The sequence below is a fragment of the Leucoraja erinacea genome, chromosome 38, assembly GCF_028641065.1.
Source record: "Leucoraja erinacea ecotype New England chromosome 38, Leri_hhj_1, whole genome shotgun sequence".
In the NCBI taxonomy this organism is placed as follows: domain Eukaryota; kingdom Metazoa; phylum Chordata; class Chondrichthyes; order Rajiformes; family Rajidae; genus Leucoraja; species Leucoraja erinaceus.
In genome coordinates, this window is record NC_073414.1 from 8,604,882 (window position 1) to 8,629,186 (window position 24,305).

Sequence of the window (24,305 nt, forward strand, 5' to 3'; positions counted from 1 at the left end):
CCCCGGTGGGGGTCCCTCTACGCAGGGATTCTCCCCCTCTACATTGGGGACCTGGGGTGGAGGGTATTGCACCGAGGTGTTCCCTGCAACCTGTTTCTCTCGCGGTTCACAGACTCGCCAGCCGCCTGCCACTGTTGCGGGCTGGAAGAGTCTGTGTGCCACGTGTACATGGAGTGCGTGAGGCTGCAGCCACTGTTTGAATATCTAAAGGGGCTGCTCCTTGCCTTCTGGCTGCGTTTTTCACCCACCATCCTCACCTTTGGACACCCTGTGCGTAGGGGAGAGGGTAGGGCTGAAGATGTCCTGGTTGGGTTGCTCCTGGGCCTGGCCAAGCTGGCCATCCGCGAGTCACGGCGCCAGACTACCTGAGCCGGCTGCCTGCCCCTTTTCCGGGGATACGTCCATTCCCGGGTGCGGTTAGAAAGGGAATACCCCCTGTCTGTGGGCACCCTGAGGGAGTTCCGGGACCACTGGGCTCCACAGGATGTAGAATGTATCCTCACTAAGGATTGCATCATAATTGTATAATAATTTACTATGGATATATGTTTGTATTGTATTATGGTGGTAGGCTCTGGCTTGTTTTATTGTAGTGTAAATATTATTTTTTAATAATTGAATAAATATTTGTGGGGAAAAAAAAACCAAAAAAAACATGTCCCAGCTACACTAGTCCCACCTGCCTGCGTTTGCTCCATATCCCTCCAAACCTGTCCTATCCATGAACCTGTCTAACCAAAGATCCTACAGCGAGCAAGATTGTCCACTCGATGATAAAGACTTAGTACGGTCATGGGCAGATTCATGGGTCATTTTCGGCCCCATTTCCGTAACCGGCTTCCGTCTCCGCACCAAAGATCCCGTAGCGGAGCAAAGATACTAGTGCGGAGACGGAAGCTGGTTACGGAAACATCCTCGTAAAAATAAAAGTTATTTGGTAAAAATCTTCTCCTCATTTTCAGAATTGTAATTTATTAACACAAACTGTTCCCCCCACAACGTTGATTACACTGCGAGTCGGGTCGGGTTGGGTTACTGTAATGGATGAAAAAAAGGCCCACGTTCCCTTCCGTTGCGTACTACACGTCAGCCCATTGCATTTAGCAGGAGTGGTCTATCTTGCTCCGCTATAGGATCTTTGTGTCTAACTGCTTCCTAAACATTGGGATAATCCCTGCCTCAACTACCTCCTCTGGCATCTCGTTCCATACACCCACCACCCTTCGTGTGAAAAAGTTACCCCTCAGATTCCTGTTAAATCTTTTCCCCTTCACCTTGAACCTGTGTCCTCTGATCCTTGATCGCCCTACTCTGGGCAAGAGATACTGTGCATCCACCCGATCGATTCCTCTCGTGATTTTATACAGATGAGATGAGATAAGGAGGAATTTCTTCAATCAGATGATGCAGAATCTGTGGAATTCATTGCCACAGGCGGCTGTAGAGGCCAAAGCCAGTGGATATTTTTAAGGTGGAGATTGACTGATTCTTGATTAGTGCAGGTGTCAGGGGTTACGGGGAGAAGGCAGGAGAATGGGGTTGAGAGGGAAAGCTAGATCAGCTATGATTGAATGGCGGAGTCGACTTGATGGGCCGAATGGCCTAATTCAAGGTTTCAAGATCAGTTTATTGTCACCTGTACAAATTAAGCTACAGTGAAATTCGAATTACCATATAGCCATACTAAACAAAAAGCCACAAGACACACAACTACATCAAAGATAACATAAACATCCACCACAGTGTAAGGCAGTGTAAGGAAACACTTTTTCTCACAGAGAGTGGTGAGTCTGTGGAATTCTCTGCCTCAGAGGGTGGTGGAGGGCGGTTTTGGTTCCCTAATTTGAGGAAGGACATTCTTGCTATTGAAGGAGTGCAGCGTAGGCTTACAAGGTTAATTCCTGGGATGGCGGGACTGTCATATGCTGAGAGAATATGGAGCAGCTGGGCTTGTACACTCTGGAGTTTAGAAGGATGAGAGGATATCTCATTGAAACATATAAGATTGTTAAGGGCTTGGACACACTAGAGGCAGGAAACATGTTCCCGATGTTGGGGGAGTCCAGAACCAGGGGCCACACAGTTTAAGAATAAGGAGTAAGCCATTTAGAACGGAGACGAGGAAACACTTTTTCTCACACAGAGTGGTGAGTCTGTGGAATTCTCTGCCTCAGAGGGCGGTGGAGGCAGGTCCTCTGGATGCTTTCAACAGAGAGCTAGATAGGGCTCTGAAAAATAGCGGAGTCAGGGGATATGGGGAGAAGGCAGGAACGGGGTACCGATTGTGGATGATCGGCCATGATCACATTGAATGGCGGTGCTGGCTCGAAGGGCCGAATGGCCTCCTCCTGCATCTATTGTCTATTGTCTATTGTCTACCGTGGCGCCACTGTGTGGAGTTTGCACGTTCTCCATGTGAAGACCCTGCGTGGGTTTCCCCCCACTCCAAAGAAGTGCAGGCTTGTAGTTAATTGGCTTTGGTACAAATTGTGAATTGTATCATGCGTGTGTTGGATACGATAGTGCGATTGGGGTGATTGCTGGGTCGGCATGGACTCGGTGGGCCGAAGGGCCTGTTTCCACGCTTCTAATAGTGCCTGCTGGGCGGGAGAGGGGATTTTTCTCAGTTGGCACTGGCGAAGCAGAAACATTGGCCTACTCCCTCTCTGCCCACCACCGCATCACGGAGCCTGGCACACACGCACTGAATGAAGCGGTGTAATCCACACACATAAGCAGCTTTGTGTACGACAACCACCCTACCCCAGTCACTCACATGTTGCTCCCAACATCTGGGGAATGGTGCCTGGCTGGGAATAATCTTCAGTGGGTCTACCACCCCAGCCCACCCCACCCCCCCTACACAAATGCTGCATTAAACATGCCACGCACGGTCCCTTTAAGCATTCATCAGCTGCGAGCATTTCAATTCTGATCATTCCCTGCCACACAATCAGTTTGCCTGTGTTATTTTGTTTAATGGTGTCTTTATGCACGAGGGATGCTGAGCCTTTATGACGGAGACAGACACAAAAAGCCGGAGTAACTCAGCGGGACAGGCAGCAACTCTGGAGAGAAGCAATGGGTGACGTTTCGGGGTCGAGACCCTTCTTCAGCCTGAGAGTCAAGGGGAGAGGGAAACGAGAGATATGGATGGTGGGATAGAGAGATATAGAACACGTGAATGAAAGATAAGCAAAAAGAGTAAGAATGAGAAAGGAAGCTACTGTTACAAAATGTGTAAGAAAGAACTGCAGATGCTAGTTTAAATCGAAGGTAGGTATAAAATGCTGGAGTAACTCAGCGATTGTTACTCCAGCATTTTGTGTCTACCTTCAAGTTACAGTTATAGACAATAAACAATAGACAATAGGTGCAGGAGTAGGCCATTCGGCTCTTCGAGCCAGCACCACCATTCAATGTGATCATGGCTGATCATCCCCAATCAGTACCCCGTTCCTGCCTTCTCCCCATATACCCTGACTCCGCTATTTTTAAGAGCCCTATCTAGCTCTCTCTTGAAAGCATCCAGAGGACCAACCTCTGAGGCAGAGAATTCCACAGACTCACAACTCATTGTGAGAAGAAGTGTTTCCTCGTCTCCATTCTAAATGGTTTCCTCCTTATTCTTAAACGGTGGCCCCTGGTTCTGGACTCCCCCAACATCGGGAACATGTTTCCTGCCTCTAGCGTCGACTCGACCCGAAACGTCACCCATCCCTTCTCTCCAGTGATGCTGCTTGACCCGCTGAGTTACTCCAGCATTTTGTGTCTACCTTCGATTTTACCAGCATCTGCAGTTCTTTCTTTCTGCAGTTCTTAGCTTCTGGCACAGAGGTAGGGCTGTTTCCTTATACGGTGGCACCAGAGACCCGGGTTTGATCCTGACTATGTGTGCTTGTCTGTACGGAGTTTGCACGTTCTCCCTGTGACCTGCGTGGGTTTCTTCCAAGTGCTCTGGTTTCCTCCCTCACTCCAAAGACATGTAGGTTTGTAGGTTACACAAAAAAGCTGGAGAAACTCAGCGGGTGCAGCAGCATCTATGGAGCGAAGGAAATAGGCAACGTTTCGGGCCGAAACCCTTCTTCAGACTGATCGGGGGTGGGGGTGGGTGGGGACAAGAAAGGGAAAAGGAGGAGGAGCCCGAAGGCTGGGGGATGGGAGGAGACAGGAAAGGAGGAGGAGCACGAAGGCAAGGTTAATTGGCTTCAGTAAAAATTGTCCCTAGTGTGTAGGATGGTGCTAGTGTACGGGGTGATCGCTGGTCGGCATGGACTCCCTGGATCGACAAGCCTGTTCCTGAGCTGTATTTCTGAGGTAATCTCTGCTAAAATAAATCGGCCTCTCCAAGTCGTCAAGTCAAGTCAAGTTTATTTGTCACATACACATACGAGATGTGAAGTGAAATGAAAAGTGGCAATGCTCGCGGACTTTGTGCAAAAAGACAAACAAACAAACAAACTACAAACAAACTACAAACAGGATCACATATTCTTTTACATATTAAATATTGTGAGCGGAAGGAAAAAGGGCAAAAAACAGCAATTATAAAAAAAGCAGTAGAGTGGTTCAGTAAAGTTAGTCCCTGGTGAGATAGGAGTTTACAGTCCTGATGGCCTCTGGGACGAAACTCCTTCTCAACCTCTCCGTCCTCACCGCATGGCAACGGAGGCGTTTGCCTGACCGTAGCAGCTGGAACAGTCCGTTGCAGGGGTGGAAGGGGTCTCCTATGATTTTATTGGCTCTGGAGTTGCACCTCCTGATGTATAGTTCCTGCAGGGGGGGCGAGTGAAGTTCCCATAGTGCGTTCGGCCGAACGCACTACTCTCTGCAGAGCCTTCTTGTCCTGGGCAGAGCGGTTCCCAAACCAGATTGTAATGTTTCCGGACAAGACGCTTTCCACAGCCGCTGAGTAGAAGCACTGGAGGATCGTCGGAGACACTCTGAATTTCCTCAATTGCCTGAGGTGGTAAAGGCGCTGCCTTGCCTTACTCACGAGTGCTGCGGCGTGTGATGTCCATGTCATATCCTCAGAGATGTGGACTCCCAGGTATTTAAAACAGCTCACCCTATCCACAGTATCCCCATTTACCCTCAATGGTGTGTACGTCCCGAATCACCACTCCCCTCTCCCCCTCCACCTCTCACCTATCCCCTCTCCCTCCTCTACTATCTCCCCTCCCTGCTCTCAGTCGTGTTGCAGGGTCTTGTCCCGAAACATTTTCTTCTCTTTACCTACACAAGCAGGGCAGCACAGTGGCACAGCGGTAGAGTTGCTGCCTCACAGCGCCAGAGACCCGGGTTCAATCCTGACCACGGGTGCTGTCTGCATGCAGTTTATATGTTCTCCCTGTGACCAAGTGGGTTTGCTCCGGTTTCCTCCCACACTCCAAAGACGTACAAATTTGCAGGTTCATTGGTAAAAATGTTTTAAATGGTCCCTGGTGTGTGTGTGTGGGATAGTATTAGTGTGCGGGGATCGCTGGTCGGCATGACTCGGTGGGCCGAAGGGCCTGTTTCCGCGCTGTATCTCCAAACTAAACTAAAAGCTGCCAGACTAGCTGAGCTCCTGCAGCAACTTGTTTTTTTTTAATTCATTACTAGTGTAATTCATTTTGATTAATCTAATGCTTCTAATTCTGCGAATGGAGTGTTGTACCTGTGTTAAATGTTGAAACACGAACCAAACATGTTAAGTTCCAGGTTTCAAGGTCGCAGTTGGTAAAACGGCTCTGTAGCGCCCTCCTGATGAAAGTTAATGTAACGATTACCAGAATTCAGAACATAAAGGGACAGTGGTTGTCGGATATTAATGCTCCATGTATTCTAGATACTTTATTGTCACCTGTAGCCCCAATACAGTGAAATGCATTTTAAAAAAATATTTATTTTATTAGAAGCAATTGTACAAGGAGAAAGTAATCGACATAACAATGATACAATTTTCGTACAGCTTCAGTATTAAAATTTTATAAACTAATAAGTGAATCGGAAAAAAGAAAAAAGGAAAGAAGGGAAAGGAAGATGAAAGGAAAAAGAAAAGAAAGAATTTCGAAAAGGATACGAAAAAGAAAACAGAAAAACCCCTGAACTACCGAAGAAGTGAAAAAAAAAGTGGAGATATATCCCACTGCCCTTCCCTACACCTGCTCACCCGACCCTAGCGTCGGTTTTGAGTTTGCGTTCAACCATTCTGTTGTTGAAGAAATTCAATGAAAGGATACCATATTTTGGAAAATTGATCTAATTTGTCAGACAAAACAAGCCTTATTTTTTCCAAATGTGGTTTCTCGGTCATTTCTGTAATCCACATCTTCACTGTGGGGACTGTTGTCTTTTTCCAGAATTTAAGTATAAGTTTTTTCGCAGTTATTAAACCATAGTCAAGGAAGCGTCTTTGGAATATCGTTAGATGAGGGCAGCCCTCTGACATTGATTATAGATTATTGATTTTGAATCTGGCTCCAATTGAATTTTGAGTGTTTTAGAAGTGTATTGCTTTGTTTTGCTTACAACCTGGTAAAATCATACAGCCGACCTCTCCTGGGAAGTTCACATGGGTTGCCGCATTTCTGATGCCGACACACAAATCAACCTGTGTAAGAAGGAACTGCAGGTGCTGGTTTAAACCGAAGACAGACACAAAAAGCTGGAGTCTTCTTCTTCTTGCGAATGAAAACATAAATAAACCAAAGGAATAGTTAGATCTCAAGCCGGGTGTTGAGCAGCCAGGTTGTTGTCTCTGCGTCAATATCTGCCAGGCCCTGGCACAGCTCCATTTGGTGGGTGGTAGAGCGGGAACACAGAGATGACATGGTTGGCTGTCTGTTGTTCTGCTCCATATTCACAGGCTGGACTCTGGCAGAGGGAGCCCCCATCTCCAGCACCAAGTCTGTTGAGTTTCACCCATGCTCCTCTGGGGAGGTCAGACCCTCGACAGCTTTTATCTGGTGAAGGGTAGCGGTGTGGAATGAGCTTCCAGTGTAAGTGGTGGAGGCAGGTTCATTGGTATCATTTAAAAATAAATTGGATAGGCATATGGATGAGAAGGGAATGGAGGGTTATGGTATGAGTGCAAGGAGGTGGGACTAAGGGGGAAAAAAATTTTGGTCGGCACGGACTTGTAGGGCCGAGATGGCCTGTTTCCGTGCTGTAATTGTTATATGGTTATATGGTTATAAGGGCTGTAACTGTGTAATGGAGATGAGGTTGCCTTCCACTCCTGTGACCACTTGGTGGCGATCCAGTGTGCTTTTGTCTCAGTTGGCTGGATGGATGCTAGGAGTTGTTTTCCAGGTGGAGCAAAGGGGTGACGTTCAAATATAAAGTTTAGTCCATTGTCTTATGCACTAGTATAGTGAGCTTCAGGTAGAATGAAAAGCAAGAAGAGTCAAGAGTGTACTATTGTTATCATTCCCAACCACATTCTCCTGCCTTCCATTAACCTCTGACACCTGTTCTAATTAAGAATCTATCTACCCCTGCCTAAAAAATATCTATTGACTTGGCCTCCACAGCCTTCTGTGGCAAAGAATTCCACAGATTCACCACTCTCTGACTAAAGAAATTCCACCTCATTGCCTTCTTAAAGGAATGTCCTTTAATTATGAAGCTATAACCATTCATTCTAGACTCACCTACTAGTGGTAACATCCTCTCCACATCCACTCTATCCAAGCCTTTCACTATTTGCGGCACGCACACCCCCATCCACATTAACGGGACGGAGGTGGAACGTGTTTCTAGCTTCAGGTTCCTGGGAGTCAACATCTCCGATGACCTCTCTTGGACCCACAATACCTCTACTCTGATCAAGAAGGCTCATCAGCGTCTCTTCTTCCTGAGGAGATTGAAGAAGGTCCATCTGTCTCCTCAGATCCTGGTGAACTTCTACCGCTGCACCATCGAGAGCATCCTTCCTTACCAACTGCTCTGTCTCCGACCGGAAGGCACTGCAGAGGGTGGTGAAAATTGCCCAACGAATCACCAGTTCCTCGCTCCCCTCCATTGAGTCTGTCCAAAGCAAGCGCTGTCTGCGGAGGGCGCTCAGCATCGCCAAGGACTGCTCTCACCCCAACCATGGACTGTTTACCCTCCTACCATCCGGGAGGCGCTACAGGTCTCTCCGTTGCCGAACCAGCAGGTCGAGGAACAGCTTCTTTCCGGCAGCTGTCACTCTACTCAACACCGTACCCCGGTGACTGCCAATCCACCCCCCACCCCCCCCCCCGGACACTTATTATTATTTATTCAAATCGTTTGCTATGTCGCTCTTCCAGGGAGATGCTAAATGCATTTCGTTGTCTCTGTACAGTACCCTGACAATGACAATTAAAATTGACTCTGAATCTGAATCGGATTTGGTAAGTTTCAATGAGGTCCTTCTAAACACCAGCGAGTACAGGCCCAGTGCCGTCAAACGCTCATCATATGTTAACCCACTCATTCCTGGGCCCATGGGATGGCGCTCCGGTGGCTGAGGTGGCGTTCTGGCAGCGGCGGCGACCTGAATCTGGGGCTGTGCCGCGGGCCAGTGGACGACATCATCGGGAGCTCGCGGGTCACAGGCTGGTGCCTGTTTTCCAGAGCTCCCACGGCAACCGCTGCGTCCGCTGGACTGGAGGGCGGCAGCTTCGACCACCCCCGGGCCACGGAGCTTGAACCGGCCCGTTCACGGAGCTCGGTTGAGCCGCGGGACTGACTACCATCGCCCGGTGGGGTATCGCCTTAGCGCAGCGGGAGAACGAGGAAGGAAGAGACGGTAACTTAAGATTTTGCCTCCATCAGTGAGGAGGTGCCTGGTGAACTCACTGTGGTGGATGTTAATTTGTGTTTATTGTGTGTTTTGTTGTTTATTATTATATGTATGGCTGCAGACAACAACATTTCGTTCAGACCGAAAGGTCTGAATGACAAATAACGGAATCTCAGATTCAGATTCAGATTCAATTTTAATTGTCATTGTCAGTGTACAGTACAGAGACAACGAAATGCATTTAGCATCTCCCTGGAAGAGCAACATAGCAAATGATTTGAATAAATAATAACAAGTGTCGGGGGGGGTGGTGATTGGCAGTCACCGAGGTACGTTGTTGAGTAGAGTGACAGCCGCCGGGAAGAAGCTGTTCCTCGACCTGCTGGTTCGGCAACGGAGAGACCTGTAGCGCTTCCCGGATGGTAGGAGGGTAAACAGTCCATGGTTGGGGTGAGAGCAGTCCTTGGCGATGCTGAGCGCCCTCCGCAGACAACGCTTGCTTTGGACAGAATCAATGGAGGGGAGCGAGGAACCGGTGATGCGTTGGGCAATTTTCACCACCCTCTGCAATGCCTTCCGGTCGGAGACAGAGCAGTTGCCATACCATACTGTGATGCAGTTGGTAAGGATGCTCTCGATGGTGCAGCGGTAGAAGTTCACCAGGATCTGAGGAGACAGATGGACCTTCTTCAGTCTCCTCAGGAAGAAGAGACGCTGGGGAGCCTTCTTGACCAGAGTTGAGGTATTGTGGGTCCAAGAGAGGTCATCGGAGATCTAATCTAATCTAATTCCTGTAAACCTCCTCTGGACCTGCTCCAGAGCCTGCACATCCTTCCTCAGATATGGGGCCCAAAATTGCTGTACGCTTGGTCTCACCAATGTATAGGAGCCCACACCGTGAGCACCGGTTATAATAGATGTGTTGCAGGTGAACCTCTTCCTCACCTGAAAGGACTTCCATTGTCCCTGGATGAAGTCGATGGAGGATAAGGACATTAAAGCAAAAATGTTGGGAAAACTTGGCTGACCAGTCTCTGTTATTACTTTTCAACCTGAAACATCACCCATTCCTTCTCTCCATAGAAATGCTGCCTGTCCCGCCGAGTTATGCAGCATTTTGTGTCTTTCTTCTATTATTAAAGGATGCGGTTTCCCATATTAAGCCATCGGGTTCTCCTTGTGATGCGGTCCCTCCTCATCTTTTTAAGGAGGTTTTCTCTAGTATAGGGCAGTCGGTTCTTATCATTATTAACAGCAGCTTGTGTTCTGGGGTTGTCCCCGTGAGTTTTAAACATGCGGTAGTGCAACCACTACTTAAGAAACCTGGCCTGGATCAATCTGTTCTGGCCAATTCTAGACCCATCTCGAAATTGCTTTTTATTTCTAAATTACTGGAGAAAGTTGTTTATGCTCAGCTAAAACTATTCCTGGAGGAGCATGATATTCAGGAGGTCTTCCAGTCTGGATTTAAAACTATGCACAGCATGGAGTCAGCATTGCTAAGGGTTTTTAATGACATCCTCCTAGCTAATGATTCTGGAGATTGTGTGGTTCTTGTCCTGCTGGACTTATCTGCCGCCTTTGATACAGTGGACCATAATATCTTGTTATCTCGGCTACAGCAGTTAGTGGGCATCTGCGGCAGTGCCCTGGGATGGTTCAGGTCCTATCTGGCAGACAGAACCATGTGTGTTAGCCTTGCTGGTTTTGAATCCTCTTCCGCTCCCCTGTCATATGGGGTTCCACAGGGTTCGATTCTGGGGCCCCTGCTTTTCTCGCTGTACATACTTCCTCTGGGTTCCATCCTTAGAAAGCATGGCATCTCTTTCCATTGTTATGCAGATGATACCCAGCTTTATTTGCCGCTGAGGAAGGAAGACGCCTTTTCTGTAAAATCACTTCTGTCTTGTCTTGATGACATTAAGTCCTGGATGGCCCTAAACTTTCTAGGATTTAATGAAAAGAAGACAGAGGTGATTTTATTTGATCCTAGTGGCTGCCGTGAACCTCCATTTGTTGATTTAGGTCCATTGTCAAGGTACGTGAAGCCAACAGTTTTGAACCTGGGTTTTAGGATGGACAGTGACTTTAAATTAGATCGCCAAATATGCGCGGTGGTTAAGTCCAGCTTCTTTCACCTAAGGAAGCTGGCGAAGGTGAAGCCCATTCTCGAGCGGCAGCATTTTGAGACAGTAATCCATGCCTTTATTACATCTAGGCTGGATTACTGTAACGCACTCTATTTTGGAGTTGCTCGTTCTTCACTGGCTCGTCTCCAGTTGGCTCAGAATGCTGCTGCTCGCCTTTTAACTGGGACTCGAAAGAGGGAGCACATATCGCCAATTCTGGCCTCCCTACACTGGCTCCCGGTGCACTTTCGAGTTCATTTTAAGATACTGTTATTTGTTTTTAAATCTCTGAATGGGCTCGCCCCGCCTTACCTCTCTGAGCTGCTCCACCCATACGCTCCTGCCCGGTCCTTCAGGTCAGCTGGTCAGCTTCTCCTGGAGGTACCGAGGTCTAATCGGAAGCTCAGAGGGGATAGAGCCTTCTCTGTTGCTGCTCCGGCACTCTGGAACACCCTGCCGTTGCACATCAGACAGGCCCCCTCACTGTCCATCTTCAAATCCAGTGTTAAAACACATTTGTACTCCCTGGCTTTTGACCATGCCTGAGACTTTGCTTCTGTTTTTATTGTTTTTAATGTTTCTTTATTTTACATATCTTTTCCTACTATTTCTTTTGATTGGTGTGTATTAACTTTTTTGTCAATGATTAGTGATGTACAGCACTTTGTTGCAACTATGATTGTTTTTAAAATGCTCTATAAATAAAATTATTATTATTATTATTATTATTATTACTTTTCAAGAACAAAGTGTAGACAGGCCGAACGTAGCTGGCGAAATACCAAACTACAGGTCCACTACGACATCTACAAAGACAACCTCCGTATCTATAATCAGGAATTGAAAGGGGCAAGGCAGTCCTTTTTCTCAGAGGTTATCAACAAAAATAATAATTCCCGCACCCTGTTTGCTGTTGTCGATAGACTGACAAACCCCTCATCATCAGTCCCTCCTGAGCTCCTGTCCAGCAAGTCGTGCAATGACTTTGCAGATTTCTTCACCGATAAAATTCTGAAGATAAGACAAACAATGTCTAGCTCCACCTCAGGGAACATGGCTTTGTCACCTATGCCTCCAGATTCACTAATGAATCTACAACATTTTAAACTTTTAGATTGTGCATCTCTGACTGAAACTGTTCAACAGCTAAAGTCCACTACCTGCTGTCTTGATCTGCTGCCCACAAGCTTCTTTAAAAATATTTTTAACAGTGTTGCACCAGAAGTACTGAACATAGTAAACACTTCCCTTCAATCGGGGCATTTTCCTGAAGCCTTAAAAACAGCAGTGATCAAGCCCCTATTGAAGAAGCCTAACTTGGATGCCTCAGCTATGAGCAACTACAGGCCCATATCTAATCTAGCATTTTTGGCAAAGATTATTGAAAGGGTAGTTTACCAACAAATTTACTGCTTTATGACCCAAAACAATATTTTTAATGTTTTCCAGTGGGGATTTTGGCCACATCACAGCACCGAGACTGCACTCACTAAGGTCCTAAACGACATACATCTAAACAGTGATGCATCAAAAGCTTCAGTTTTGGTACTTCTAGATCTCAGTGCTGCTTTTGATACAGTGGACCACAACATACTGCTTGACAGACTGGAGAAGTTGGTGGGACTCTCTGGTTCTGTGCTGGTCAAAGCCCCCGGCTGGCGATGGCGATTGTCCCGCGGCCATTTAAGCCACGCCGGGTGGTGCGAGGTCGCACACCGGGTCTTGGTGTTTTCCCCCGGTGTGCGCTTTGAATCGCGGCCATTACAAGCCGCGCGGGGCAGTGGTGTTAGGGGTTCTCTCAGGGCTCCACTCTTGGACCCATTTTGTTCACCTGAAAAGCGGTCTCCCTCCTAGCGCGGGCTCCCATAGAGTCCGCATTTTTAACAGTTGCAGCCTCCGAGTCACCACACTTATGCCGCAGACAGCAGCGCTCCACCACCGCTCCGGACTCGGCCAGCTCCACGACGGTGAGGTGAGTCGGCACCAGAGTACCCGGCTCTTCTGTTGGAGGCCGTCAAACATAGCCCCAACGACAGTGAGATGAACAAGAAAAGGTCGGGTCTCCAGCTCAATGGAAATAATTTAAAAGTTATTGTCTTTGGTCCCCCAAAAAACAACACCCCAACAAAAAGTAACTCAACTCGACTAGACAAAAAACTAATAAAAAACGGCAGACGGGCAGCAGAAGCCCGAATGCTGACCAGGTGTAGTCCTACCGGACTTGGACCTTGTCATGGACAGTAGTTTTGGACTCGGATTTGAATTTTAACATATAAAGACCATTACCATATCTACCTATTACCAACTAAAAAATATTGCAAGAATCAAGGGATTTCTGTCCAAAGAAGACATTGAAAAACTTGTTCAAGCATATATTTTTAGTAGGTTAGATTATTGTAATGGCATCTTTACAGGTCTCAATAAAAAATCAATTAAACAACTGCAGCTTATCCAAAACGCCGCTGCCAGAGTCTTGACCAACACCAAGAAAATGGACCACATTACACCTGTCCTTAAATCTTTGCACTGGCTCCCTGCGTGTAAGAGGATAGATTTTAAAATTCTGTTACTGACCAACAAGGCACTGAATGGTCTAGGTCCAAAATACATCTCTGACCTACTTGTTGTATATGAGGCGCCTAGACTCCTCAGGTCTTCAGGGACAGGTTTACTCTGTGTTCCCAGTGTCAGAACTAAAAAGGCTGAAGCAGCATTCGGTTTTTATGCTCCACACCTGTGGAACAAGCTCCCTGAACACCTGAGGTGTGCACAGACTGTAAGCGCATTTAAATCAGGCCTAAAAACACTGTTGTTTACTATAGCTTGTCCATAACCCGACATGCAGGTAATCTTAACCGTCTAATTTTAACCCTTTTATGTGCTTCTTAAAATCGTTTTATTGTTACAATGACGTTGTTTTATTATTCATACATTTGTCGTATTGCTTATTTTGCAATTTTTAATTATTGACTATTTTATTTTTTCTTTCCTGTAAAGCACCTTGAATTGCTGTTTGCACGAATGGTGCTATATAAATAAACTTGCCTTGCCTTGCCTTGCCTTGCCCATTTTCCTAATTTGCTGGTTGCACTAGCTAATTTTCACCATGAATGCACAATCCCTGTGCATCTCCATTCAGCACCAGATACTTGCTGGTTATTTTTCCATCATTGCCCACTTTTTACACCAGTTGATCTGGGCACACTTGCTGTCAACTCCGGCACCAATTTCATGAATGAATTCGCGCGCCACCGCCAAGCGTTGGGGCGGCTCCCCGCTGGAGGGGAGGGGTGGGGGGTCTGCACTCTGATTGGAGGAAGTCCGCTGATTGACGTGGCCTGGCCCAATGGTGAGGCTTGATGGGGAATGAGGGGGCGGGTTATGTGGTGATTGACATCGACTGGCCCAATGGCTAGACTCCCTGGAGGTGGCGGGATTACTCGGCGGCTTGCCTAATGGCGAGGCTCACTGGAGCGGGAGTGGGCGGGATGTCCTCTGATTGACGCCGGCCGGCCCAATGGCGAGGCTCGGTGGGGAGTGAGGGGCGGGATGTCCTGTGATTGACGCCGGCAGGCCCAATGGCGAGGCTCACTGGAGCGGGAGGGGGCGGGTTGTCCTGTGATTGACGTCGGCGGGCCCAATGGCGAGGCTCACTGGAGCGGGAGGGGGCGGGATGTCCTCTGATTGACGCCGGCCGGCCCAATGGCGAGGCTCGGTGGGGAGTGAGGGGCGGGATGTCCTGTGATTGACGCCGGCTGGCCCAATGGCGAGGCTCCGTGGGGAGTGAGGGGCGGGCTCTCCGGCAGCGGCGGGATCGCGGCCGTCGCCATCTTTTCTTCACCGACCGTGTGCGAGGCGGCGTCCGGCGAGCGCGATGGCGGGCAGGCACCAGGCGAAGCGCTTCAGGCTCGACAGGGTGAGGGCGTCTGCATCTCGTTCCCCTTCAAACCCCCGGCTGGCAGTTAACGGGGAGGAGGTGGGAGAGGGGGGAGTGTTTGTGTTAAAAACCGCCTCAGCGACCCCGGGCCGGTAGGGATGGAGCTGAACAAAGGGGCTTCAAGGCCTAGTGGCGGCGGGTGGTCCGCGGGCCCTCGGTGCCGACCCCGGCCCCTGACCCACCGCCGGGACCACGGCGAGCGTTTTAAACCCCTCACAACGACCCCCTTCCTACCCCCGGGCACAGTTATATAACGGACCCGAGACCGTAACCGCATGCAACGAAATAAACAAACCCTCCTACAACATTTTAACGTCCCGTCCTCTCTATTTAGTTCAGTTAAATATCACCACGCGTTAAATATCATCCATTGCAGTTTTCAACGGTTGCATGCTTGAAAAAATAAATCTGTGCTGATGCCATTCATCTTTTGCAGATGCAAGAACTGTGTGTGTGTGTGTGTAGGAAGGAACTGCAGATGCTGGTTTACACCGGGAAATAGACACAAAATGCTGGAGTAATTCAGCGGGACAGGCGGCATCCAGAGATGCCGCCTGTCCCGCTGAATTACTCCAGCATTTTGTCGCGGGTCTCGACCCGAAACATCACCCATTCCTTCTCTCCAGACATGCCGCCTGTCCAGCTGAGTTATTCCAGTGTGTTGTGTCTAATCTGTTTGAACCAGCGTGCACAGTTCCTTACTACACATCCAACCTTTTGTCTGTGCCGTTACATTTCAGATATACACGCATTGTCGGTAGGGTGGCGCCTTAACTGATTTTCTTCCCACCCATAAGATTTCAGCGGCCGTGCTTGACGTTTCTGTGCCAGTTATTTTTACTGGCGTCCTTGAGCTTGCTTCCAGATTAAGGGATAACTTTTTTTTGTGTGGCGCTTTTGACCACGAGTTTTCGGTGCCAATTCCATTGCTAAATATACATTTTGTTGTAGTTCAGACATGGGTTGGGCCTGTGGTAATTGAGATTTCTTTGTTCAAAAAAACACCATGTACTGCAGTTATTCCAGCACTTTGTCCCCATTTCTTTTGTAAACCAACTTCTGAAGTTCTCGTGCCCAGGTTTTTTTTAATCATGCAAGCTTGGGCAGTGAATGTTGGTTAATTATTTATCCGAGACTATCCAGGGGCTGTTTTATTCTCGTTAGAAACATAAAAAAAATAGGTGTAGGAGTAGGCCATTCGGCCCTTCCAGCCTATTCACTATGATCATGGCTGATCATCTAAAATCAGTACCCCTTCTTCGTGCGTATGGCGTGCACAGACTAAAGTTGTAGACACCAAAACATTACATCTACTTGTTTGTGCACGTCGGGTTGATTGCATTAGTCGAAACGGGGTGAACCATGTGAAGGTTGCAATCTCCCACCCCACCAGTACCCTGTTCCTGCTTTTTCCCCGTATCCCTTGATTCCTTCAGCCCAAGAGCTAAATCTAACACTCTCTTGAAAACATCCAGTGAATTGGCCTCCACTGCCCTCTGTGGCAGAGAATTCCACAGATTCACAACTCTCTAGGTGAAAAAGTGTTTCCTCATCTCAGTCCTACACAGCCTAGCCCTTATTCTTAAACTGTGACCCCTGGTTCTGGTCTCTACCAACATCGGGAACATGTTTCTTGCATCTAATCCTTCAAGAATTTTATATATTTCTATAAGATCTCTCATCCTTCTAAATTCCAGTGAATACAAAACAAGCCCAGTGTTTGCCAATTTGGAATATGAATAAGGAGTGAAAATGGAAGTAGATTTTTTTTTAAACCATTTTCCTTAATTAAAGTCCCAATTGTTTGTGGTTACTTAATGAAATTTGTTTAGCTTCATTGAAGGATGCTTATGTTGCAGTGTTTACAGTTCTCTTCTGTGCTATTTGACAAAGTTGCAAATGATTCTTTGTAATGAATTGCAGGAATGCCAAATTATTTATATGCAATAAAAATCATCTGTAAGTGTCTAGATGAAAGTGAATAAGTAATATGACAATAGTTGACCCGTCTTAATTTCAGGATGGTGGATCTGAAAACCACAATAAGATTTTGCCATCTGCTGTGGTACATGTTCGGGGCCTGCTCGATGGAGTCGTGGAAGTGGACCTCATGGAAGCTCTTCAGGATTTTGGCAACATCAGGTATGACAAGTATGAAATGTAGAGTTATACAGCACAGAAACAGGCATATCGGCCCAACTCCTCCATGCTGACGAAATTGTCCAAGTTAGTCCTACTTGCCTGTGCCTGACCCATATCCCGTTAAACCTTTCGTATCCTTGTACCCGTCCGTCTAATTGTATTTTAAATGTTGTAATGCTACCTGCATCTACCAGTTCCTCTAGCGGCCTGTCCTGTGAATAAACTACCCTCTATATGGGAAAAGTTGCCTCTTTTATATATCTTTCCCCTTAAACATCTGCCCCATACATTTTGACTGCCTTACTCTGGGGGAAAAGACTGCCTATTCACCTTATCTAAGCCTCTCCTGATTTTATACACCACTCAGCTTCCAGGGCAAAAAGATCCAGCCTGTTCTCATAGCCCTGCAGATTCGGTGACATGCTCGGATCTTTTTTTATCTTTTTCAGATAATGACAGTCGGGTGACCAGAATTTGTGTGCACTATCCAAATGTGACCTTGGAATAGAATAGAATTCTAAATGTGACCTTGGAATAGAATACTGATCTGATATATAATGTTTTGCTAAAACTTCAGAATATCTGAACTGATAGGAAAAAGATAATATTGCTTCAATATTAGATACATTTTATTGCACGCTGTCCAGCAAATGCTGATTGTTTTATGCATCTTATAATGTTTTAATACCATTCTTCTAATGCAAGCATTAGAATCAAGAACAGTATATCATTATTGAATTTAGTGAAGCTAGCAAATGATTATTTCATTTGTGATTTCTCTCTGTCAGGATCTCTGTCAAAGATTTCAGCAAATTGTCCATTCTGTCAATTTTATGAATCATTGCCTTGGCTTTGCAAAGTCCGGTGGCTGAGATGTCAATTCACGGGTGCATCAATGGTTTTTGGTGTGAATATTCCCACCATTTTAATACTAAGCTTGGGAGTAATCCTACTATTCTGGTTAACCTAATGTCCCTTATCCAAAATTATCTGATTGTGTGTGTTACCAAAAATATGCAAAAACTCACCCAGTTCATTACACAAACCAGCCTCCTCTCTTCCTCATCCATGTATATTTTACTTGAAAGCAGCTAACATAATCAAGAACCATTGCATCCCAGTTATTTTCTCCTCTCTTCTCCCATCAGCCAGAAGACATAAAAACATGAAAGCACAAACTACGAAATACAAGGGTAGCTTCTTCCCCGCTATTATCAGCCTCTTGAATCGACCTCTTGTGCATTAGGGATGAATTCTCAATCATTATAGTTTGATTGCAAAGTACAGAATGGAACCAGTCCCTTCTGCCCACCAAGTCCACACTGACCTGCTGATATTAGTACAATGTTGTTCCAATTTTGCATCTGTTCCATAAACATTCTGAGAGCATTTAGATAAGCCAATTAAATTGCAAACTGGCATGTACTTTGGATGTGGGAGGAAGCCAGAGCACCCAGAGGAAGTCATGGAAGGGTGTGCAAACTCCACGCAGACAGCACCTGAGGTCAGACTTGAAACTGGGTCTCTGGCACTGGGGCAGCAGCTGCACCACCATGCAGCCAAACACTATTTATTTTGTCTTGCACTAACTGATGTATTAACCTATGGTATGATTTGCCCGGTTACCATACAAAATAAGTTTATTATCCTAGTTATTTTCTCTTCTCCCTTCTCCCATCGGGCACAAGACACAAAATCATGAAAGCACAAACTACCAAATTCAAGATTAGCTTCTTCCCCACGTGACATTAATGGTGTTATCTGTAGTTTCCCCACAGACCAGTTCTTCTTCTTCTTGAGTATGGCGTGCACAGCCTAAAGTTGTAGGACAACTTGTTCTATTTGATCTTATTTTATTGTGCACGCCAGGTTGATTGCATTCGTCAAAACAGGGCGGGCCACGTGAAGGTTGCAATCTTCCACCCCACAGACCAGCTCGAGCTGCATCTTGTGGGCATTTTGTATTGAAACCAGTACTTGGCTTGAAATCTGAAATCAGTTAATCATAGGAAAAATTCCCCGTTTTATTTCGCCAACGTTGAGATCAATATTTGGTGCAATTGTTCCTTTACTCATATTTACTTACAATTGTGGTTATCATTGACAAGGTCTTTCATTTAGTTGTTCTTGAAGGTGGCAGTGACCCACTGCCTTCAATTGCCGCACTCCCAGTGACGGTACTCCTACAGCGCTTTTGAGGTGGGTGTTCCAAAATTTATATCCAGTGAAACGTGCCATTTAATGATATCTCCAAATCACGATGGTGTGTGACTAGGAGGGATGGAACCTAGGTCTTGGGCACTGTGAGGCAGCAGCTCTACCAGCTACGCCTCCATGCCACCCAGCACCTGTAATGTTGGTATCAAAAATGCTGGAGAAACTCAGCGGGTGAGGCAGCATCTATGGAGCGAAGGAAAAAGGCAACGTTCGGGTCGAGACCCTTCTTCAAACTGATGTGGGGGTGGGGCGGGAAGAAGAAAGACAGAGCGGAGACAGTGGGCTGTGGGAGAGCTGGAAAGAGGGAGAAAGCAGGGATTACCTGAAATTGGAAGTCAATATTCGTACCGCTGGGGTGTAAACTACCCAAGCGAAATATGAGATGCTGCTCTTCCAATTTACGGTGAGCCTCACTCTGGTCATGGAGGAGGCCCAGGACAGAAAGGTCAGATTCGGAATGGGAGGGGGAGTTGAAGTGCTGAGCCACGGGAGATCAGGTTGGTTATTGCGAACCAAGCGGAGGTATTGAGCGAAGTGATCGCCAAGCCCACGCTTGGTCTCACCGATGTAGAGCGGCTGATACCCACGGCAGCGGATGCAATAGATGAGGTTGGAGGAGGTGCAGGTGAACCTCTGGCGCACCTGGAAAGATTGCTTATGTCCTTGGATGGAGTCAAGGGGGGAGGTAAAGCGACAAGTGTAGCATTTCCTGCGGCTGCAAGGGAAAATGCCTGGGGAGGGGGTGGTTTGGGTGGGATGGGACAAATTGACCAGGGAGTTACGGAGGGAGCTGTCTCTGTGCATATGGAGGGAGCGGTTCACAGCCACACTTGAAATGTTGGAGCTGCTTTTATCCAGGCAAGCTTTATAGTTTCTGGAATCAGCTTGTGTGTTTAAGCAACCTGTGAGCTGTAAGATATGCAGCCTGTGAACCTTTTATCATGCTGATCACTGGTTGAGGCTGATGCTATTATCCACTAACCAGCCCCTTAGATGATCTTTTAAGTCAGTTTTTGCATTGGTTAGCCCAGGTCAGTCTCTGGTGAATAGTGAGTCACCATGTGCTGGTGGGGGATTGGGAAATGATATTTCGGCAGGCTTGACACTGATTCATGGATTATGGTGTTAACTGGGTGTGCAGTGTAAGCCACTGCTGGAATAATCTAAAGCTTTTACTCCCCAGGACGTGTTAGTTGTGGACTGTGCTATTATGACTTTTATAAGAGTGAGTTATTAATATTCTCCATTGATGATTCAGTGCTGTTCAGAACCCCAGACCTCTGCTATTAATGATCTTTGCATTTGGTTTGCAGTTGCGTAATGCTGATGCCAAGGAGAAAGCAAGCACTGGTGGAGTTTGAAGACATTGGTGGTGCTTGTAGCTGTGTGAATTATGCGGCAGACAACCCCATTTATGTTGCTGGGCAGCTGGCCTATATTTGCTTTTCCACAAGTCAGAAAATTGCCAGGCCAGATGACGACGACTCCAAATGCAATAATGTCCTATTGATCAACATTGGCAATCCTATTTATCCTATCAATACAGTAAGTTGAACAGAAGATACATAACATGTGAACATTGTGTTCAGAACACTCAAGATGGTTTGGGCAGCTTTACAAATATTGTCTATCAACCTTTCTTCTTTTCCCTCTCCATCACCTAGCCAATGCCCATAATACCTAGCCAGCCTTCCTTTACTATTAATAACAGTGATCGTTTTCATTCGAGACGCATGCTATTTGATTGCTACCTGAAACAATGCCACAGCCTTTGATTATAAGTCCACTTGGAACTCAATCCTGTGCACAAACTCAAATTCCTGCTTCCTCCTATACCCAGTCTCATGCTCTATATGGTAGACAAAAGTGCTGGAGAAACTCAGCAGGTGCGGCAGCATCTATGGAGCGAAGGCAATAGGCAAAGTTTTGGGCCGAAACTCATCTTCAGACTCTTGCTCATGCTCTATATTTATATAACACTCTATAGGGAGGTTTCACGGCAGTCGGGTCACGACCCATGACCCGTACAGTTGCTAGGCTACTCCAAATGGATTACACGCGATGAACTGCAGGTAGGCACTTACCATTGTTTCCAGCGTAGCAGGCCTGTTAAAACCCGCTGAACTTGTCAATTTTTGCGCTTTAAATAATTATGGAAATCGGGATAAGCGTGTGAGACATTTAGCCGACTTCAGAATTCCAAAAGTGAGGAGAAATGACGGTAGATAAAAGCGAGAGCTGAAGGGACAACAGCCAAAGTGCTTGGCGAACATTGGCCGTTTGCTCACTGCATTTCATCAACAGTAAGGCATTATTTGTGTTTTTTCTTGATTCCTTTGGCATCTTAAAAAGTTTCATAAGTGATAAATCTGACTAATTTTTTTATATCGCCCATTGTTCTCGTGGGTTTTTACATACAAAATGAAAACGCATCTGAAGAAAAATTTACAGCCAGATTTATCACTTCTGAGAATTTTTAGATACCAAAGGAATCAAGAAAAAACGCAAATAATGCCCTACTTGATGAAATGCAGTGAACAAACGCAATAATTCCCAATATTTTCAATGTTTACCAAGCACTTTAGCTGCTGTAGTCCCTTCAGTTCTCGCTTCTCCATACCTTCATTTCGCTTCACGTTTGGAATTCTGAAGTTGGGTTAATGTCTCTCACACTTACCCCGATTCCCACAATTTTCTTCAGCGCAAAAATTAAACATTTTGGCGGTTTTTAACAGGTAGGAAAGTACGCGTTTCTAGCATTAATAACATATACTAACATTAATAACATATAATAACAGTGACGGATGTCTTCCAGTTGGATTTAGCGGCTCCGTGCGTCGAGCCCTATGACCCCGTGACCTTTCGTGCAACCACCCTATATAACACTCATCCACTATATGTTTTAGTTATTTAGTTTATTGTCACGTGTACCGAGGTACAGTGAAAAGCTTATGTAGCATGCTACCCTGTCAGCGGAGAGACGATACATGATTACAAGTCAAGTCATGTTTATGATTACAATCGAGCCATTTACAATGTATAGATATATGTTCATTTCCACAGAGCATTGCCTTGTTTCAGATGCTGTGGGAGCTTGTGTATCTGACATGGGTGTTTAGCATCCAACTAATTTTCAATACCAGAGTCTTTGCTTTCCGTGTTAAGTCTTCCAAAACTCAAAGGGTATTAAACAAAAATTGATTTTCCTTTGGCACTTGTGCATTTTAAAATAATTGTTTTAAATGATTCTGATGGAATTGTTGACTTAACTGAATTACCTTCCCAGCACTTTCTGTACAGCATTCAAGAGCAGAGGCGGTTGCTTTCATTTTCATTTTCTTCTGCAACATAGCTAAGCATTTGAAATGATTCAAAGCCAGATGACTATTCTCCCCTCTCCATTAGTTGGGACTTTAGTTTAGAGATACAGCGTGGAAAACAGGCTCAGAAGACTTCGGCCTACCAAGTCTGCCAAACTGCGATCCCCGTACACTTACACTATCCTACGCGCTTACAGAAGCCAATTAACCTACAAACCTGGACATCTTTGGAGTGTGGTAGGAAACCAGAGCACATTGAGAAAACCCGTGCAATCACAGAGAGGATGTACAAATCCGTACAGACAGCACCCATAGTCAGGATCAAACACTGGTCTCTGACGCTGTAATGCAGCAGCTCAACTGCTGTGCCACCATGCCGCCCCTATACTTCCATATCATTAGCCCATTTGGCCCATGAATCTTTGCCAGCATTCAGAACCATCCCGTTCTCTTTTGCCGTCCCAATTCTCCTGGAATATCATTGAGAAGTGGGAGGTAATCAGACCACCCAGGAAAAATCTGCACATGGAAAATGTCCAAACTCCACACAATACTGGAGGTCAGGATTAAACCAGTGTCATTGGAGCTGTGGGCTCAACTAAATTTTCCTTGTAGACAAGAAAGTTGATGCTCAGAATACTTCAATGGATATTAATGATAGTGCAAATCTTATTTGATTAGGGACTTTGGTAATTATTGAATGCACAATGAAAAGGCTATCTCGCTTGTCAAGATTATTAGTTTTACTCGGTGTCCTACTTAAGTTTTCCATGTAGGTATTACAATCACTTGGGGGATTTCGGTTTGTGCAGTGAATGTTTACTTGTTTACCTCTTTGTTTTTCAGGATGTTCTGTACACAATCTGCAATCCTTGTGGGCCTGTTCAAAGGATTGTGATCTTTAGAAAGAATGGAATTCAAGCAATGGTGGAATATCCTTTGTGTAAGAAGGAACTGCAGATGTTGGTTTAAACTGAAGATAGACACAAAAAGCTGGAGTAACTCAGCGGGACTGGCAACATCTCTGGAGAGAAGGAATGGGTGACGTTTTGGGTCGAGACCCTTCTTCAGAGTCTCCAGCATTTTGTGTCTATCTGTGGAATATCTTTTGCAGGCTTGCATCAGTGCATTTTTTCTTTGACTTCAGTTTGTGTAATTGATTGCTCCTGAAGCAAAACTTAAATATGCATCTAGTAGGCCCCCCTCGGTCATGATTGACCATGGGTGATGCATCCTAGTTTGCAGGTGATGTGTGGGCGGATGCAAGCCTGGGCGATGTCATGGAGGACAGGCTGTTGCCCATGCAGGTACACAAAAATGCTTGAGAAATTCAGCGGGTGCAGCAGGAAATAGGCAACCTTCTTAAACACTGTTGCCCATGCAGCATTTGCCCCCTCTCCACATCGCTGATCGATCCAAAAGAACAGCAGGGCCGTTACAGTTTGGCACCAGCATGGTCGCAGGAGCTGCCAGAGCGAGGTTGTAGACAACGACGAACTGCCTTAGGGGCTCTGACTGGATTTTCGTGAGGTTTACTCCTGGAGCCTTTTCCATGACTGGATATGGCCACAAGGCAGCGGAGATTTTAAATCAGTTTTCCCTCTCCTAGATGGACTGCCTTCCCTGGCTGACGAGCCCCATCTGCCCGAGACTCATGGGGGCGGGAGCGTCTACCTTCCCGTGCAGGTCTGCTGCACCTGCCCACTGCCTAAATGTGCAGTGGGCAGTTACAACTTGGTAAATTAGTAACAGAAGTAAGCCAGTCAACCCCTTGGACTTATTCTGCAAAATGACATCCTTGGGTG

General features: G+C 46.3%; 1 protein-coding gene across 2 annotated transcripts in view; it reads left to right on the top strand.

The window, feature by feature from the left end:
- Positions 1-14,661: 14,661 nt before the first annotated feature.
- The window catches only part of LOC129714253 (heterogeneous nuclear ribonucleoprotein L-like), a 38,661-nt gene continuing 29,017 nt past the window's right edge, over positions 14,662-24,305 (top strand). For both annotated transcript variants that reach the window (XM_055663800.1, XM_055663801.1), the window contains exons 1-4: positions 14,662-14,800; positions 16,842-16,963; positions 20,494-20,725; positions 23,347-23,432. In XM_055663800.1, the coding sequence (XP_055519775.1) occupies positions 14,759-14,800; positions 16,842-16,963; positions 20,494-20,725; positions 23,347-23,432 (482 nt within the window). In that variant the 5' untranslated portion in view covers positions 14,662-14,758. The remainder of the gene's footprint in view (positions 14,801-16,841; positions 16,964-20,493; positions 20,726-23,346; positions 23,433-24,305) is intronic.